Below are 17,339 nucleotides of genomic sequence, written 5' to 3'. Positions count from 1 at the left end.
GAATTATTTGCAGTAATGCCTAAATTGCGCTCGAATTTATCAGTCCCACCAACCGTCAAAGTTAATTTCCCCAAACTCACTGTAAAACTGCAGAAAGAAGTAATTATCCATAACGCGCTGCAATATTTTTACGTGCAAGGTCTCGACTTCCGGTAACACTAAGATACTCTATGTTTAGTGATAATTGCATTGCGGCACTAATTGTTCCAGAATCAGCGACCCTTTGAATTAAATTTCGCGGCCCTTGCTCGCGGCCGCCCTATATTCAAATTACGCGCTTTGATCGCAGCGCGTGTTGACAGTTGCACCGATCAGTGACCCTCAAACTGTCCTCATTATTCCACTTTTATTTCGCTTATCTCGTCTCGAAAAAATCATCAGAGTTTTATTAGATTTTCCGTTGTGTACGTCTCATGTAAATCACGTTTTATTTTCCTCCGACGTCGAGGTTAAAATTAGATTTATTATCATCCCTGGCCACAGTTTGATAAACTCTGTCCGCCAATGACCTCTGTTTGACATCTGAAGCGCGGCTCAAAGATCTCTTCATTTCTTCTCGACTTTTCAAGCAAGAATGGCACTGAATAAACTCGGCATCGATGCTCTCCAGCTGGCGAATAAGCGAGTTTTGATGAGGTGAGCCCCTTTGTTTGGTTTAATCGCTACAAATGTGTTTTTTAGGGTTGATTTCAACGTCCCTCTCAAAGACGGAAAAATTACGAATAATCAGCGCATTGTCGCGGCTCTAGACTCTATAAAACATGCTCTGGACAAAAAGGCAAAGAGTGTTGTGTTGATGTCCCATTTGGGGCGCCCCGATGGAACCCCCAACGAGAAGTACACCATGAAGCCGGTCGCCGCAGAACTGAAGACTTTGCTGAATAGGTGATTTCCCGAGTCCTAACTTAACGTGTTTGTCTGTGCTAACTATTCTTGCTTCTGTCTCTTTTGTTTTAGATTCGTTAATTATAACCCTTGTGACAGTTCCCCCAAACCTAAAGCTAAAAGGTTGCCTTCTTTTCTTTCTTTAGCTCCCTTTTTTGCCACAAGCACCTAACGCACGATCTGTTCACAGAGAGATCACCTTCCTCCCCGACTGCGTGGGGCCCGATGTCGAAAAAGCCTGCGCTGACCCAACCCCCGGCTCTGTCATCCTCCTGGAAAACCTCCGCTTCCACGTCGAGGAAGAAGGAAAGGGTGTTGACGCCTCTGGAAAGAAAATCAAAGCTGACCCAGCCAATGTCAAGTCGTTTAGAGAGAGTCTGAGGAAGTTGGGCGATGTGTACGTTAACGACGCCTTTGGCACCGCCCACAGAGCGCACTCCTCCATGATGGGGGAGGGGTTTGACCAAAGAGCCGCTGGGTTCCTCCTCAAGAAGGAGTTAACATACTTCGCCAAAGCCCTCGACAATCCCGAGAAACCATTCCTGGCGATTTTGGGCGGAGCTAAAGTCGCCGATAAGATACAGCTCATCGAGAACCTGTTGGATAAAGTCAACGAGATGATCATCGGAGGCGGGATGAGCTACACATTCCTGAAAGTCGCCAATGGGATGAAGGTACGTGGGCGGGGCTAAAGAACCAACCATTAGCATGCACGAATTTATTTAGTTAGGCGGCGTAGTCGAAATTGAGCGCCACGAAAACCCCCGAGAAGAACAGAATGTAGAAAAGTTTAAGGGTGTGGGCGTGGCTTTCTTCAAGGGCGTGGGCGTGGCTCTCTTCGACCTCAGTCTTGACAACGGGGTGAGGCTGAATGGCACTGAATAAGTCGGGCTGAATGACACTGACAAAGTGGGGCTTCACTTTCTCCACGAATTGGTGAATTGGGATGTGGTAGAGGCGTGTTTGGTGGAACGTCACTGCCTCGTTGGTCATTACAGGCGTGTCTTCGTAGTACTTGTAGTCTTCGACTTGTACTACTTCCGTCTCTGCGACATTCTTCTTCGGTTTTTCTTCGTAGAAGCGGTTATAAATGCTGTCGATCTTCTTGATAACCGTGTCGACTTTTCCGAGGAGACGTTCGCCTTCCTCCATGTTAGCGGTCTTTTTCGTCTCGCAGCTCTTGTCTCGTTTCTTCTTCTTCTCGCCCGATCCGTCTCCTTTCCGGCTCTCCACCGACAGATCTCTCTTCTTTTCGCCGTCTACTCTAGGGCTCTTTCTTACGATTGTCAACCCGCGTCTCAGCTTAGGGCTCCCAACTTTAGGAGTATCGTCTTTCTCAGGCTCCACCTTCTCCTCGTGCATCATCTTCAGGACGTGGGTGATTTCCTTCTCCATCGCTGTGAAGGCGGCATTGCTTGAAGCATCGTTTGGAGAAGACAATAAGTCGATCATTTTGGTCTCAATGACATCGATGGCTTTCTGGATGTTCTTCTGGATGTTATCATTGCGCATCTTCAAACCTTTGAGTTGCTCGAGCATCTCCTTCTTTCTTTGGAGGGGGAACACCCCTAGGTCACGAGGAGATTCTTTGTCTTTCGTGGGGAAGTTGTCGTAGAGGACTTTGACGGGCATGACGATGAGGTTTTGGGGGGTCTGGGGGAGGAACTTCCGCCCTGGCGCCGTGAGAAACTCCATCAACTCCTTGACTTTATTGGTCTCCAGGTCGTGAATACTCTTCTCGATGTTCCTTTGAACGTTGTGGTTCTTCTGCTCGAGTTCCTTGAGACGATCCAGCATCTCCTGCCTCTTTTGGATCTTTGGGAAGTTGTGGTAAGTGACCTGGACGGGCATGACGGTGATACTAGACGGTCCTCTTTGCCCCGGTGATGTTAAGTAAGTCATCAAGTTCCGGACTTCTTTTGACATGGTCCGTGGCTTCTTCTTCACTCTCCTTTTTTCGGGGGTTTCCAGGAGTTTCTTCCACACTCTTTCGTTCTGCTTCATCATTCTATGGAGGTACGTCTTTGCGTCTTGGAGTCCCAGGTGCACGTTGTCTCGTCGGGGGTACTCAGATCGTATCGGCTTCAAGTCCTTGTAGTCAATATCATCCAAAAGGTCAAAGTAGCCTAACTTTTTCTTCCCCACCCCTGAATTAGTGCTCCGAGTCGTGGGGGTCGTCTGTGACGAACAACAAAGAAGGTTGGAGCTCTGCCTTGGGGTTACACTCCTCTCCTTCATGTTCTCGGAGAAGAACCACAGACTCCCCGCGTACTTCCTCCGGAAATCCGCCGGTTTTCGGTCCATGAGCTTGAGGAAGCCCTCCAAGCTATCCGAAGCTTCAACTTGTTTCACGAGCTTCTGGTGGAGATCCTCCAGTGGTCGCCCTCGTTCGACCTCAGGAACAACGTCATTGAAGACGAGTAGATTCAAGGGAGTGTCTTTGGTGAAGTCTCTCTCAGAGAACGCCTGCTTGGTGATGATGACTTTGAAGTTGGTTTTCGCTGGTAAGGTAACTTTTAGTTCTCGCTCGGAGGCGCAGTCGTGGAAACTTTCTTCAACTTCCGGGGAAGGCACTCCCTGCTCAGCTACCAGCTGGAGGAGCTTCTTGTGGTAGGCTTCGATCTCCTTTAACTTCTCTTGGATTCTATGGGAGTGCTCCTTCAACGTGATTCTGATGTCATCGAACACTAGTAGAGACTCACGTTGAATGTTTGCTTTGTTGTACACCAAACAAGAGAGAAATGACGGATTCTTCTCGAGGAACTTCGTTCTCGCTGCTATCTTTACAGCTAACTCATCAAGGCCGATGGTGTTCTTCGTCAACACGTCGTCCAGCTGCTCGTTGATATGTTCTAACGATAATTTAACACTTTCGGAGTAGTCTTGACACGCTTTTTCGATGGAAAGACTGCGCCCCATATCCCCTTCAGTACAATTCCTGCTCATTTTTCGTGTATTTAGTACCCATCAATTTTGACAGTAACAGTTCGAATTTACTCACTCGCCATCTTGATACAGATCGGTAACTCATTATTCGACGAAGAGGGCGCCAAGATCGTAAAAAGTCTCCTGGAAAAAGCTAAGAAAAACAACGTCCAAATCCACCTTCCTGTTGACTTCGTCACCGCCGACAAGTTCGACGAGAAAGCGACTGTAGGCAGCGCCACCGTGGAGGCGGGGATTCCCGACGGGTGGATGGGGCTTGACATCGGTCCAAAAACAGCCGAGGCTTTCAAGGGACCAATCGGACGCGCCAAAGTCATCGTGTGGAACGGGTAAGTTAAACCACGCCTACGTTTCACGCTCTGATTGGTTGCAGTCCGGCGGGAGTTTTCGAATTCGAGAACTTCGCGAAAGGAACCAAGGCGATCATGGATGCGGTGGTTGCCGCCACCGGGCGTGGAGCGATCACTATTATTGGGGGTGGCGATACTGCAACATGCGCCGCTAAATGGGGGACTGAAGATAAGGTTTCGCATGTGTCGACAGGAGGCGGGGCTAGTTTGGAGTTGCTTGAAGGGAAGGTGTTGCCAGGCGTCGCGGCGCTGTCCAACGCTTAGTCCTCTTTTCCATAGACTTGTAAAATTATTGTGATGTACAAATAAATAGAAGTTTATTTATTTCAATGGGAAATAGACAACTTGTTAAACACCTAACGTCACGACGAAGAAATGTGATTGGGTCAAGTTGAAACTTTCGTATTAGCATTGAGTTAAAGCAGTCAAGGTCTGTGCTTGTTATTACATTAAAAATTGTGTAAACTAACAAAAGTCTGAAGTCCCCATAAAGTAAACATTAAATAGAAAAAAAAGTGATGATTATGACCTCGGTTGTCACTATGATATCGCTATTAATTTTTTTTTTACATAGTTGAAGTTGAACATCATTCCTATTAACACGGTCGTAAAATCAATTCCACGAATTGATGTAGATAAAAAAAATACTTTGTAAGTGTGCGGACAATTCAACTTTTAATTTCCTTTTTATTGACTTTTAAGTGTCGTCGTTGTGGAAAAATTGCAACAGTTTTGGCCTTCATCTGCATGCAATTAAATTAAGATAAGTTGGTGCAATTGATCAAAACCATTTTTGGCTAATCCCATTAAAGCCACTTTTTAATTCTTTTTTTACTTTGGAGTCTCATTTTCAGTTTTGCTTACCTTGATCCAGTTCTTTTACGAAAGGATTTAAATTTTTGTTTGGCACCTGTTCCATGACATTGAATTCTCAAGTTCAAAGTCTACATTCTTGAATTTTGTAAAGATTTATCTAATTTTTCCTTCATTTCAAAAACACAATTATAATTTTTCATTAGAATCTTTAAAATAGAATTTATAATTTAAAAATTCGTGGCGTCTAAGGAGGCTGTGGAATCTGCAATCCGTTGGTACTTCTGTTTGATGTGTTAAGGTGTTTTTTTGACAGTTAAACATAAATTGATATTCAAAGTTGTCATATTTTTAGGACATTTCTGAAATGTCATACTTGGTAGATAACAGGGCTACTAACCCAAAAAAAAAATGGAAAACTGAAAGATACAGAAAAATGAATAGTCAAAATTATCGAAAAATTGAAAAGAAAGAACTAGATCGCAAAGTATACAATAAATTACTTTTTCTATTTCGCGTTCATAATGAAGATATTTCGATACGCGTTTGAGGGTATTTCGGTATAGTAATGGACCAATCCCGTGCCAATATTTCCAGGAGCATTTATTTTTCTTAGGTTTGCAGCAGACAAACCGTCAACGTTGACAATTTAAATTTTGGTTTTGATAAACCATGATAAATCGATCAATACACTATTATTTCTTTTTGTACTTGGCTTAATAATTCATCGGAGAAAAACTCTTTGGATGCAAGAGAACCATCATGATCATGATCAAAATCTTCGCTCTCTTGGCTCCCTTGCGCTCCGGTAACCTCAAAACGTCACACCTGTCAAACTGACTGAAATTGGATGTGGCTACTTCGAATTTTTTTCCCGAACATTTTGCAAATGCCAACTACCCTAAAACTCCCTAGATTTCGAAATCAAGTGTTTTCGTTTAAATTAACGCGAAATAGAAAAAATAGCGTATGATACTTGTTCATAATGCATTTTGCCGCACTTACTACTTTAAAAACGTGCGTGCGGCAAAATGTTCATTACGAAACGCGTTTCATAATATACTATTTTCTATTTCGCGTTCATAATGAAGATATTTCGATACGCGTTTGAGCTTATTTTGGTGTCATAATAGACCAATCCCGTGCCAATATTTCCAGGGGCATTTATTTTTCTTAGGTTTGCAGCGAGCAAACCGTCAACATTGACAATTTAGATTTTGGTTTTGATAAAACATGATAAATCGCTCAAAACACGATTATTTCTTATTGTACTTGGTTTAATAATTCATCGGAGAAAAACTCTTTGGATGCAAAGGAACCATCATGATCATGATCAACATCTTCGCTCCCTTGGTTCCCTTGCGCTCCGATAACCTCAAAACGTCACACCTGTCGAACTGACTGAAATTCTACTTCGAATTTTTTTCCCAAACATTTTGCAAATGCCAACTACTCTAAATTCCCCTAGATTTCTAAATCAAGTTTTTTCGTTTAAAATGGAGCGAAATAGAAAAAATAGCATATGATACTTGTTCATAATGCATTTTGCCGCACTTACTACTTTATAAACTAAACACGTGCGTGCGGGAAAATGTTCATTATGAAACGCGTTTCATAATATACTAATTATGTAGTCAAGACAGTCAAAAATGGTCAAAATAATTTATAGAATCGAAAAAATAAAATAAGTGAAAGTAGGTAAGAGTTTTCTTTTTGAAAGTTGAATTGAAAATACTGAAAGAGGTGGAGGGAGTTAAAGTAATAATTAACCACAAGAGTCGAACGTGTTATAATAATAATGGAAACTCAAAAGAATCGAAAAGAAAAGTCAAAGACTTGCAAGAGGTATGAATCAGAAGAATAAAAAGAATCTAAATAATAGAAGCAGTCAAAAATTAAGGGAATTAAAATAAAGTCAGAGTCAAAAGAATCCAAGAAAAGTCAAAACAATCCTCGAAGTAGAAAAGAATTTCAATACTCGTTGAAAAAAACAGCAAAATAATTACAATAATACAGTACAACCTCCGTGCTTATCGCGACCGGAGCCTCCACGGATAATCGAGTTGTTCAACAAACATACGTTTTGAGGCAACAGAATTATTTGGAACGTTTTTTAATTTAAATATAAAAACTTTAACAAAATTTATCAACATCTTAACAATAACAATTTTTAATATTGAAAAAAATTGAAACAATCAAACTCTTATCGGACATATTACATAAAAGTAAAAAAATCTGGTGCTTTCATTTATTTTTTTTTTTTGTTATAAAATTTTCTCTGCCACTTGAGTTTTTAGTGTCTTTAATTACGAAGGATTTTATTTCAAAAAAAATTATTTTAAGCATTTTTTTAATGTTTGCAAACACAAAAGACAAAAGTTTTAACTCATAATTTTGTTTTTGCTCTCTGCATTGACTTAAATCTCATTAAACTACACCAACTGTTACTCGTAAAATTCCAAATTTTAAGTTTTCTAACATTGGAAACACAAATACGAAGTAATTGGTCTTCGATTTGTGTGTTTTTTGCAATGCACAGATAATTCGCACCCGGATAATCGTGGTTCTTCTGTACTTGAAAAATCTGAAGAATCGAAAAACTACACGAAAATTCAAAGAATCGGATGAAATAGAAGAATCTTAAGAGAGTTTAAGAGGTCAAAGGAATCGAAGTCCAAAAACTCGAAATGAATCGACAAAATTGAAGAAATTAGATAACTATAAATAAATGCTTTCAAACAGGACATAGATTTTAAAGTACCAAATGAGTTGAAAGAATAAATTGACTTCGACGAAGAATTGACAGAGTCGAAAGAATCCAACGAATCGAAGGAGTCAAAAAGATGAAAGAAGTCTAAAGAAATAAGAGAATTAAAAGATTAAATGAGGAAACCCTTTAGGATAGAATCTGTAAAAGAATTAGGTAGCGTGAGAATGGTTTGAATTCAAAAGGTCCACAGAAATCAGATAATACTCAAAAGAATTAATAGAATTTTGAAAAAACAGAATCCAAAGAAAACGATTGAGTCGAAAGAACAGAAAGGAATCTAATTGTTCCAAAATCGGGAAAGCCGAAAAACTCGAAATGATTGCAAAAGACAAAGAAAGGCAGAACAGTATAGAAAGAATTAAGAATTCGAAGAATCGGAAGTGGAAGAAGACCAAAAAATCAAAGGAATTGAATACGTCGAAAAATTGAAAGAAAAAGTCAAACTAATAAAAAAACAAAGGATTCAAGATACTAAAAGACATTAAGAGTCAATAGAATCGAAAGTAGTGAACTGATAAAATGATAAATGAATAAAATGTAAGGCAAAAATTAATATAAGAAGTCAAATGAATTAGAAAAATCGAAAAAAAATCCAAGAATCTAGGAAGAGTCGAATGTATTGGAAATATAGAAAAAATACAAAAGTCTAAGATGTCAGGAATCAAAAAAATTCAAAAAATCTAAATATAATCGAGTATTCTAAATGTGTGAAGAATGCAAATAATTTGAAAACTTATTGAGAAAAATTGAGAATTTCAAAAAATTAAGAAGCAAAAGAGTGAAGAGGCCAAAAAAATTAAAAAAAAACTATGAAACAATCCAAAAAACAAAAGGTACGAGGTACTCGAAAGAATGGAAAAAGAAAGAATTGTAAGAATCGAATAAATTGGAAGAATCCAAAGAATCGAATAAATTCAAGGAATCCAAAAAGTCGATAAAAACAAAAGAATCGAAGCAGCTGTTGAGCTGAAAAAAGCTAAAAGAATCCAAAGCGTTCGAAGCAGACAGGATATAGAAACAATCCACAAAATTCAGAAATGGAATTAAAGGAGTCAAAAGAATCGGATAAACTAAAATAATTGAAACTCGAAAAGGCATTGAAAGAACTTATGAAAAATCGAATAAATCAGAAGAATAGAAAAAATCTAAGAAATCAAAGAAGTTCAAAAAATCGAAAGGATTAAAATAATGGACACAAAGAATTAACAGAATCGGGTTTAAAAGTGGAGAGAATGCAAAGGAATTCAAAGATCTCAAGACGCTAGAGAACCGAAAGAACTATAGACTAAATAGAATTAAAAAATCAAAAGAATTCAAAGAACACAAAGATCTAAAGCAACCTAAAGACCTAAAGAATTCAAAGAATCTGAAGATTGAAAGAAGTTAGGTAACAGAGAGAACCGAAAGAACCCAAAGATCTAGCGAGGGAACTGAATGAAACTAAAGAATTTTATGAATCCAAGTTCTGTAAAGAAGCTATAGGATCGAAAGAACACAAATATTATAAAATCTAATGAACCGAGACAATCTAAAGAATCAAGGGAATTGAATACGTCGAAAGAATGAAAAAAAAAATGAAAATAATAGAAAGAACCGAAAGAAAAGAGATGGGAAATTTTCAGTATCGCTTAACGATTCCTTTAAAATGTTTAAAAAATTAATGAAACCAAAAATTAGCAAATTCAGGAATACAGGGTCCGGCAACACTTGTGTCCACCCCCAAAATCATCTTTAATTTTAAAGATAAAACTTTCAAAATTTGCATACGCTCACAGTTATAATAAAGCTCTAGAAGCTGACGAAAAAGTTTGTTTTTTGTCACTGATAGTTTTGGCGTCGCGACGCCTTAAAAATGTAATTTTTAGGTAATTGTGAGGGTTTGTGATATCAACCCCTAATTTAATTTTTTTTCAATATAAATATGTTTAAAATATCTTAGTTGTTACTTTAGATTCAATGCAAATTGTCTTCAAAATTTGAGAAAAAAATGCTGTTTTATCAAGTTAGTTTCCAATTTCATTACGTCAAAATTGGGAACTACGTTTACACCGGTCTGTCAACATCTCGTGTCACAAATGACATCTATTCTTTGGCTCGCTTTAGATTGTAACAAAAGTCTTACTTGGTGAAATTGTCGCTTTGTCGATGTTAATTAACGATTTGTGGTGTCCATAAAGTGCAACATGCCCGTGTTAATCAAAATTAGCCTTTATAAAAGGGAATGAAGTGACTTGTGAACTTTTGGTGTAAACGTAGTTTGCCATTGCGCCGTCATAATTTTGAAAACTAACTTGATAAAGCAGCGTTTTTTCGCAAATTTTAAACACAATTTGTATTTGATTTAAAACAAAAATTCAAATATTTGTATTACAGTTATGTCGAAAAAAATTTGAATTCGCGAATATTTCCGCAAAAATCAAAAATCGCTAAAAATTAGACTTCTTGGGCGTCGCGACGCTAAACAAACCGTGATATAAAACAATTTTTTTGTCAGCTTCTAGAGCTTCGACAACTGTGAGCGTATGCAAATTTTCAAAATTTTGTCTATAAAATTAAAGACGATTTTGGGGGTGGACACAAGTGTTGCCGGACCCTGTATATCGAAAATTTGTAAAATGTAAAAATCGAGACAATGAGTAATTTTTTCAAACAAAACACTTATTTCTAACATAATTAATCAACTTTTTTAATTAAAATGCATGAAATAGGAATAAATAAAAACCTGTTTCGAATAAAAACATCAGGCAAATAAACAAAAAAGTGGAATGCGTAAAATTAACAAACTGCTTCTCTAGAGAACAATTGACAGTTAAGGTCCTGAAACCTTGAGCACTGAGAGCACGCGTGCCTTAAAAAAGTACGAATTTAAAATTTTTAGAATCTAAAAAACTGAGAAATCCAAAGTTCGCCTAGAAAAAACTCGAGCTTGATAATAAATACTTCACTCTGTCATTACTTCCAATTGTAACTTCTTCTATTATAAAAGCAAAAACATGTTGCTCCTTCTAATTAACACTTGCAATCGAAATGACGTGATTTCCACAGAAAGTTTCCATACTCCTCAATTATTTTTTTCTTTCCCCACTCTCGTTCACCTTAATTTTGGTGTCACTTCTTTTCAATTAAGTAAATTATACATCACGCGAAAATCCCCATAATTAAACAAACAAATTCGATAAACAAAACGACACTTCACTCTTCACATCCTAAAGGTAAACCAGTTTTTTCGAAAAGTCGATTCTATAAATCCAACAGCACGAATATGAAAAATCAGTTGATGATCCTCCGCGCGACGATGACTTCGAAAGTGATTTTTTTGGCCATTTTGGCCCTCAGTGGCAGTGTTGAGATCCGTAAGTCCCTCTTCAACGTCTTCAGAGTGTTAATTCCGTCTTCCAGCAAGCAACCTGAAGAAGTGTAACCAGAAAGACCCGAATTTCAAGCAATGCTTGCAGGACGCGATCTTGGACACCTTAACAAAATCCCCCATTAAAGAAATCGGGTTCCCAGTATGGGACCCTTTGGCTATTCCAGCTCTGACCATCGGGGCGGGCACAGGGGCGGTGGGTTTTAGTCAAAACTTCAAGAATATGTCAGTCACTGGATTGTCCACATTGAGCTGTCCAAACATTGAGTGAGTTCGTCTTCTGTTCATCCCCATTATTTCTATATTTTCGTAGTTACAACCCTGGGGCCAAGACCTTCACTTTTGAATGCAGCGCTAAATCAATTCTGTTGGAGTTCCAATACGAGATCAATGGAAAGATCCTCCTGCTCCCGATCTATGGAAAAGGTCCCGGTTCAATCAAACTGAGTACGTCGCCCCCAACAATCTTTCACGTTTGATAACTTCTAATTTTCACAGTTGAGCCTTCAGTTCACGTGGTGTACAATTTGGAAGAGTACGAGAAAAAGGGGAAGAAACACCTGAAGATTACCGATCAGAAAGTGGACCTAAATCCTAAATCTATCGTATTTCGTCTTGACAACCTGTTTGATGGTGATAAGGCTCTGGGGGATAATATCAATCAAGTTTTGAATGATAATTGGGCTGAAGTCTTCGGGGATGTGCAACGCAGTTATGAGGAGACTTTTGGGAAAATTTTTGCTTCCGTTGCCAATGGGGTCTTTGCGAAAGTTTCGATTCCGGAGCTTTTTGGGGAGAGTTAGGTTGATTTTGACTGTTTTTGGTGATATTTGATTTGCTCATGTTGTTTTTGGGCTGACTGGTAGTTTTAGGCTCTTTTATTATAATAAAAGTTTTAAAAAAAGTACCATCTTATTTGTATATACAAATTTTGACTATATAGTCGGTCGGCACTTTGCGAACGTGTGTCCGAACTTGACAGAGAAACGTCAAATGCATGGTAGATGTCGGGGAATGACAGATACCAAGACATACGTTCAAAGACAAACAGTTAACTAGATGTACTAATCCTATTTTATCCAGATTTTATGTTTAAATATTCTACATAGAGATCCCGGAAAATCTCCATACTAAAATGGTGTTTTTTTTTAAATATACAGGGTGATTTCAAAAATTTTAAAAACAAATTAAATGGTTTTTATTTTACTATAAACTGATGATTTTAGAATTTGTCTAAATGTCTTAGTATCTTTTGGGTGATAATCAACTTTCTTATGCATGGTTTTTGAAAAATCATCCTGTATAATAAATAAATATAATTAAATAAAATTAATAAGTAAATAATATAATTGTAATAAACGTTTCGTCTTGTTTTTTAAATTGAGAAGAATAATTGAAGCATTGATCTAGTCGGCCAGCACTTTGCGAACGTGTGTCCGAACTTGACACAGAAACCCATACCAGAAACATCAAATAACTGACAGATCTCCAGACATACGTTCACAGAGTAAGAGCCAACTAGATTTACTTATCCTATTCTATCCAAATATCATGTTCTCGGAATTTTGTAACTTTGGTTTAACCCCGCCCACATGAACAAATGTCGATTTGAATTTGTCGAATCAAGGAATGGCTAGCCTTCTTTATACAAGGTGTTTATAAATGTTTCGAGTATCAAGGCTGGCTGTGAAATTCCTGCCGTGGACTATTTTACCGCTTTGTTTTTATAGTGAATATAACTATCTTGAAAATTATTTATAATGTAAATTCATGACGTTTTAGTTACAGTTTTGTGTCCAAGTTTTTAATTTTCAGGTTTTAAACCACAACTAGAACAGTTTATTTCTCAAAATTTACTTTGCTCTATGTTTGAGGTTAACTGCAAATGTCAGTTGAAAAATCGAAACCCGCATTTGTACTGAGCGGCAATTTTTTTGACATTTCATAGCCACCCTTGATGCTAGAAACATTTATAAACACCTTGTACAACATAATCATTTGCAGTTTTGCGGGAATTTAATTAATCGTGAAACCTTCGTCGATTTTTATCTTGATCAAATATCAACTATCAAAATGTTTCAGAGTAAATCAGACTTCCAGCTAAAATTCAATTGATCTAAAAGTTAGGCGGAGTTAAACCAAAGTTATAAAATTTTGACTATAAATGAAGACTTGATATAAACAATGGGCTAAAGCGTCAATTCAAAAATCACACTCACGCATGAGTTTAATAATCATTTTCTTTTATACTAGGCATTGTCATATTAACTTGACGGCAAAAATTATATTATTAGACTTTGGATAATGGGCTTGCGATAAAATTAAAGTTTTTATTTAGTCGAACAGCACTTTGAGAACGTGTGTCTGAACTTGACATTAAAGCATCAATAAATAACTGATAGCAGTCGGTGAACGACAGATATCCAGACGTACGTTCATAAGAGTATAACAGCTAACTTGATCTACTATGTTATTCTATCCATCAGATATTATGTTTAAATATGCTAAATAGTAGAGAGCATGGATATTCTATACCCTAAAGATTGTAGAAATCTTCAAAATTCTAAAAGTTCTGCATATTTTATGATTCGAAAGGTAACAAAAGCTTAAAAGATTTTAAACATCCTAGAGATTCTTTATATTCTAGAAATGTTGGAGATTTTCTTGTTTTTGTGCTTCTAGAAGTCCTAGAGATCGTAAAGATTCTGGACAATGGACATTACCATTAATCTTGTGACTCAAAGAAATTAAAGATCTTTGAGCTCATCATCAAACTGGAGATCTTTAAATTCCTGACGATAGAATCTAAGGATAAAAAAAAAATAAAAGTCATAAAGATTCTCAAATCATAAAAATTCTACGAGCCTGATTGAACTCATACTGCAACCCAAAATACATTTTCGTAACTGTCGTAGATACTTAAACTGAACTTCATAGTTGTCAAATTGTTCAGAACAATGCTCTCACGTTATTACGCTCTTAATTGATGGCGACTGCAAACTCTTAGTATTGCTTTTTCATGTTTAATGTTTCCTCGATAGAGAAGGCATTCCACATGCGTTAGAAACTATCTTGAGTAGAAGAATTTGCCGAAAATCTGACAGCTGTTTATTTGTAAAAATAAATTTGGCAACGAAAGCAATGAAAATGTATTTTGGGTTGCCGTTTAAATTTGGTCAGGCTTATTATCATTCGTGGTGTATTACAAGGTGTTTATAAATGTTTCTAGCATCAAGCGTGGCTTTGGAATTCCTGTCGTACACTATTTTGCCGCTTTGTTTTCATAGTGAATATTACTATTATGAAAATTATTTATAATGTTACTTACTTCAATGACGTTTTAGTTACGGTTTTGTGTCCAAGTTTTTTCCAAAATTTTAATTTTTAGGTTTCAAACCTCAATTAGAACAGTTTTTTTCTCAAAACTTACTTTGCTCCATATTTGAGGTTAACTGCAAATGTCAGTTGAAAAATCGAAACCTGCATTTATAATGAGCGGCAAACTTCTATGACATTTCAGAACCACCCTTGATGCTAGAAACATTTATAAACACCTTGTATAAGAGTATAAGGACGGAAAAAATCGGTTATTCTCTAGATCGTAGATTTTTCGAGTATAGTTATTTGTTTCACTAGACTAGAAAATGGTCTTTTGGAAATGCAAGGAAAGTTTCCGTGTCAAACACGAAATTTTGTGCGCCGACAATTATTAATAGTTATTGGGGGCTATTCGGGTGTCAATAGATGGCGCCACCAAACTACAAAATGGCGGTTTTAACGGTGAACAACAATATCTAACAAGCAACAAAAATTTGCATTTTTGTTTGTTTAAAATGCCCTTCGATGCAGATAATTGTCTTAAAGAAACAAACATACTTCGGACATTTAAAAGAAGGCTGTTGTGGACTTATGCCGGTTCAGATTAATAGTTCTTGACGATTTTATTCTGTAATTCGGCTCTGGTTTTAAAAGAAAGTTACATATTTATATAATAGTCACGAAAATGATGCACCTGTGGCTATTGAATGTTTTCCAACAATTTTTTTGCAAGTAAAATCCATAAACTAACATCAACGTAGCTGTATTTGGCTTTTTTCAATTTTATAATTTTAGTGCCTGCGTTTTCTGCCAATTTTCAATATCTCATGAAACAAATTGTTACTACAAGACTTCTTCCAACATTTAACAGCGTCAGTGAGCCTGATTCGTTTAGTTATGTTAACATTTCTTGCCAATTTACTCTTGAACAATGACACATTTGACCATTGAATATTACTAAACAAAACGACAAATCACTTTTGTCATACGCAGAAAAGGGCCTAGACACAAAGTAAAAGTATTTCAAATTGTTAATTTGCAAAATTCAACAACGAAAACGGTTCAAAAAAACTTTTCAAAGACAGGCCGTTTTTGTTGTTCACCGTTTCGGCGTTTCAGACGAACGACGATAGATGTCGCACCCTTCGCCAATTTTCCCAATTTATTTTGACTTTTGATTTGAATTTGAAACGTCATTCCCTCATTTAGGGGAATTTTATCAGCTGGGAAATAAGTTGGTAGCATCCCACTCAAATCAAACGATTGCAGATTAATTTAAATTCAAATGTGTTTCAGCAAATTTTTGTGGTATCTTTGATTAATTAGTCTACCTTTATTATTTTCGAAGGTCATTGGCCTCCAAATCGGCACACAAATTGACACAATTGACATTTATGCAGCGATGCCAACCTGCAAAATAAAACCAACTATTCGAAATGTCACTTTTGACTGCCTAGACATTCAAAAGGCGATTTTCTTGCCGCAAATGAGTATCACAAATGCTATGAAAAATGACGGAGGCGCACAAAATAATTTGTCCTCGAATATTCCATGACTACAATTTCCATGACAACAATGCAAGCATGACTTTCTAAACGCTAAAAATTTGTCACTACAATCACTCCTGTCAGTTCTTTTGATGCCTTAAATGCAACCAACAGAGACTTTGGATAAAATCTAGTATTATGTTCGAGTGTAAGGACAAATTATTCACTCCAAAAATCGTATTCTCTTGATCTACGATCTCGAGAATAACTGATTTTTGTCGTGAATAATTTGCATCCTAACACTCTTATACAGTGTGTAACAAAAGAATCAAACAATAATGGCTGTAATTTTTGTTTCAAACATTACAAAAAAATTTTTAATTAAAAGTTGTTTGTCTTATAATTATGCTTGTTTCTCATTTTTTAGTTTGTTGCCACCGTCTTTTGTTTGGTTGCTATGGTAACCACCTCTGTTTTTTTAAATAGCAACCATGCTTTTTTTCACTTATTTTTGACAAAAAAATAATCAAAGAAAGGAATGTTTATTACGACCCAGTGCTCAAAATGCTAAAAAAATTTACAACTAAAATTATACAGGGTCTGGCAGAACTTGTGTCCATCCTCAAAATCGTCTTTCATTTTAAAGATAAAATTTTGAAAATTTGCATACGCTCATAGTTGACAAAGCTCTAGAAGCAGACGCAAAAATTCATTTTTTATCACCAATAGTTTTGCTGTCGCGACGCTTTAAAAATGTATTTTTTAGCTAATTGTAAGGGTTTGTAAAATCAACCTCTAATTTATTTTTTTTAATAAAAATGTGTTAAAGATATTTCAGTTGTCATTTTAGATTTAATGCAAATTGTATTTAAAATTTGAGGAAAAAATGTTGTTTTATTAAGTTAGTTTCCAATTTCATTACGTCAAAATTGGGAACTACGTTTACTCCCATCTGTCAACATCTTTTGTCACAAATGACATCTATCCTTTGGCTCGTTTTAGATTGTAACAAAAGTCTTACTTGGTGAAATTGTCGGTTTGTCGATGTTAATTAACGATTTCTGATGTCCATAAAGTGCAACTTGCCCGTGTTAATCAAAATTATTCTTTATAAGAGAGAATGAAGTGACTTGTGAAATTTTGGTGTAAACGTAGTTTGTCACTGTGCCGTCATAATGATGAAAACTAACTTTATAAAACGGCGTTTTTTTCGCAAATTTTAAACAAAATTTGCATTAGATTTACAATAAAACTCAAATATATCACAGTAATGTTGGAAAAAATTGAATTCGCGAATATTACCGCAAAAACTTAAATATCGCTAAAAATTATACTTTTTAGGCGTCGCGACGCCAAACAAACCGTGATATAAAAACAAATTTTTTGTCAGCTTCTAGAGCTTT

The 17,339-nt window shown here is 36.6% G+C and overlaps 3 protein-coding genes across 4 annotated transcripts; 2 read left to right on the top strand and 1 right to left on the bottom strand.

Annotated features, from left to right (window-relative positions):
* The first annotated feature begins 461 nt into the window (after window positions 1-461).
* Pgk (phosphoglycerate kinase) lies at window positions 462-4,511 on the top strand. Of its 2 annotated transcripts, XM_088031830.1 has the most exons (6): window positions 462-636; window positions 682-885; window positions 958-1,008; window positions 1,076-1,559; window positions 3,904-4,160; window positions 4,205-4,511. In XM_088031830.1, exons 1-6 carry the CDS (start codon window positions 575-577, stop codon window positions 4,443-4,445), a joined length of 1,299 nt encoding a protein of 432 aa, XP_087887956.1. In that variant the 5' UTR covers window positions 462-574; the 3' UTR covers window positions 4,446-4,511. The 2 variants fall into 2 exon arrangements, with proteins under 2 accessions (XP_087887956.1, XP_087887957.1); XM_088031831.1 differs by lacking the exon at window positions 958-1,008.
* LOC148176938 (uncharacterized) lies at window positions 1,612-3,893 on the bottom strand. Its single transcript, XM_088032707.1, has 2 exons — window positions 2,833-3,893; window positions 1,612-2,664 (listed from the first exon to the last, which is right to left on the bottom strand). Exons 1-2 carry the CDS (start codon window positions 3,829-3,831, stop codon window positions 1,612-1,614), a joined length of 2,052 nt encoding a protein of 683 aa, XP_087888833.1. The 5' UTR covers window positions 3,832-3,893.
* A 6,425-nt stretch (window positions 4,512-10,936) lies between the features above and the next one.
* Window positions 10,937-12,024, top strand: LOC148176936 (protein takeout-like). The gene is made up of 4 exons (XM_088031829.1): window positions 10,937-11,117; window positions 11,164-11,398; window positions 11,445-11,578; window positions 11,630-12,024. Exons 1-4 carry the CDS (start codon window positions 11,027-11,029, stop codon window positions 11,932-11,934), a joined length of 765 nt encoding a protein of 254 aa, XP_087887955.1. The 5' UTR covers window positions 10,937-11,026; the 3' UTR covers window positions 11,935-12,024.
* The last annotated feature ends 5,315 nt before the right edge of the window (window positions 12,025-17,339 follow it).

The sequence above is a fragment of the Gnatocerus cornutus genome, chromosome 3 (genome assembly GCF_029298725.1).
Source record: "Gnatocerus cornutus isolate USDA-ARS CGAHR chromosome 3, icGnaCorn1.1, whole genome shotgun sequence".
NCBI lineage: Eukaryota > Metazoa > Arthropoda > Insecta > Coleoptera > Tenebrionidae > Gnatocerus > Gnatocerus cornutus.
Note: the sequence above shows the minus strand (reverse complement) of the source record. Positions and strands in the feature narration are given on the sequence as shown.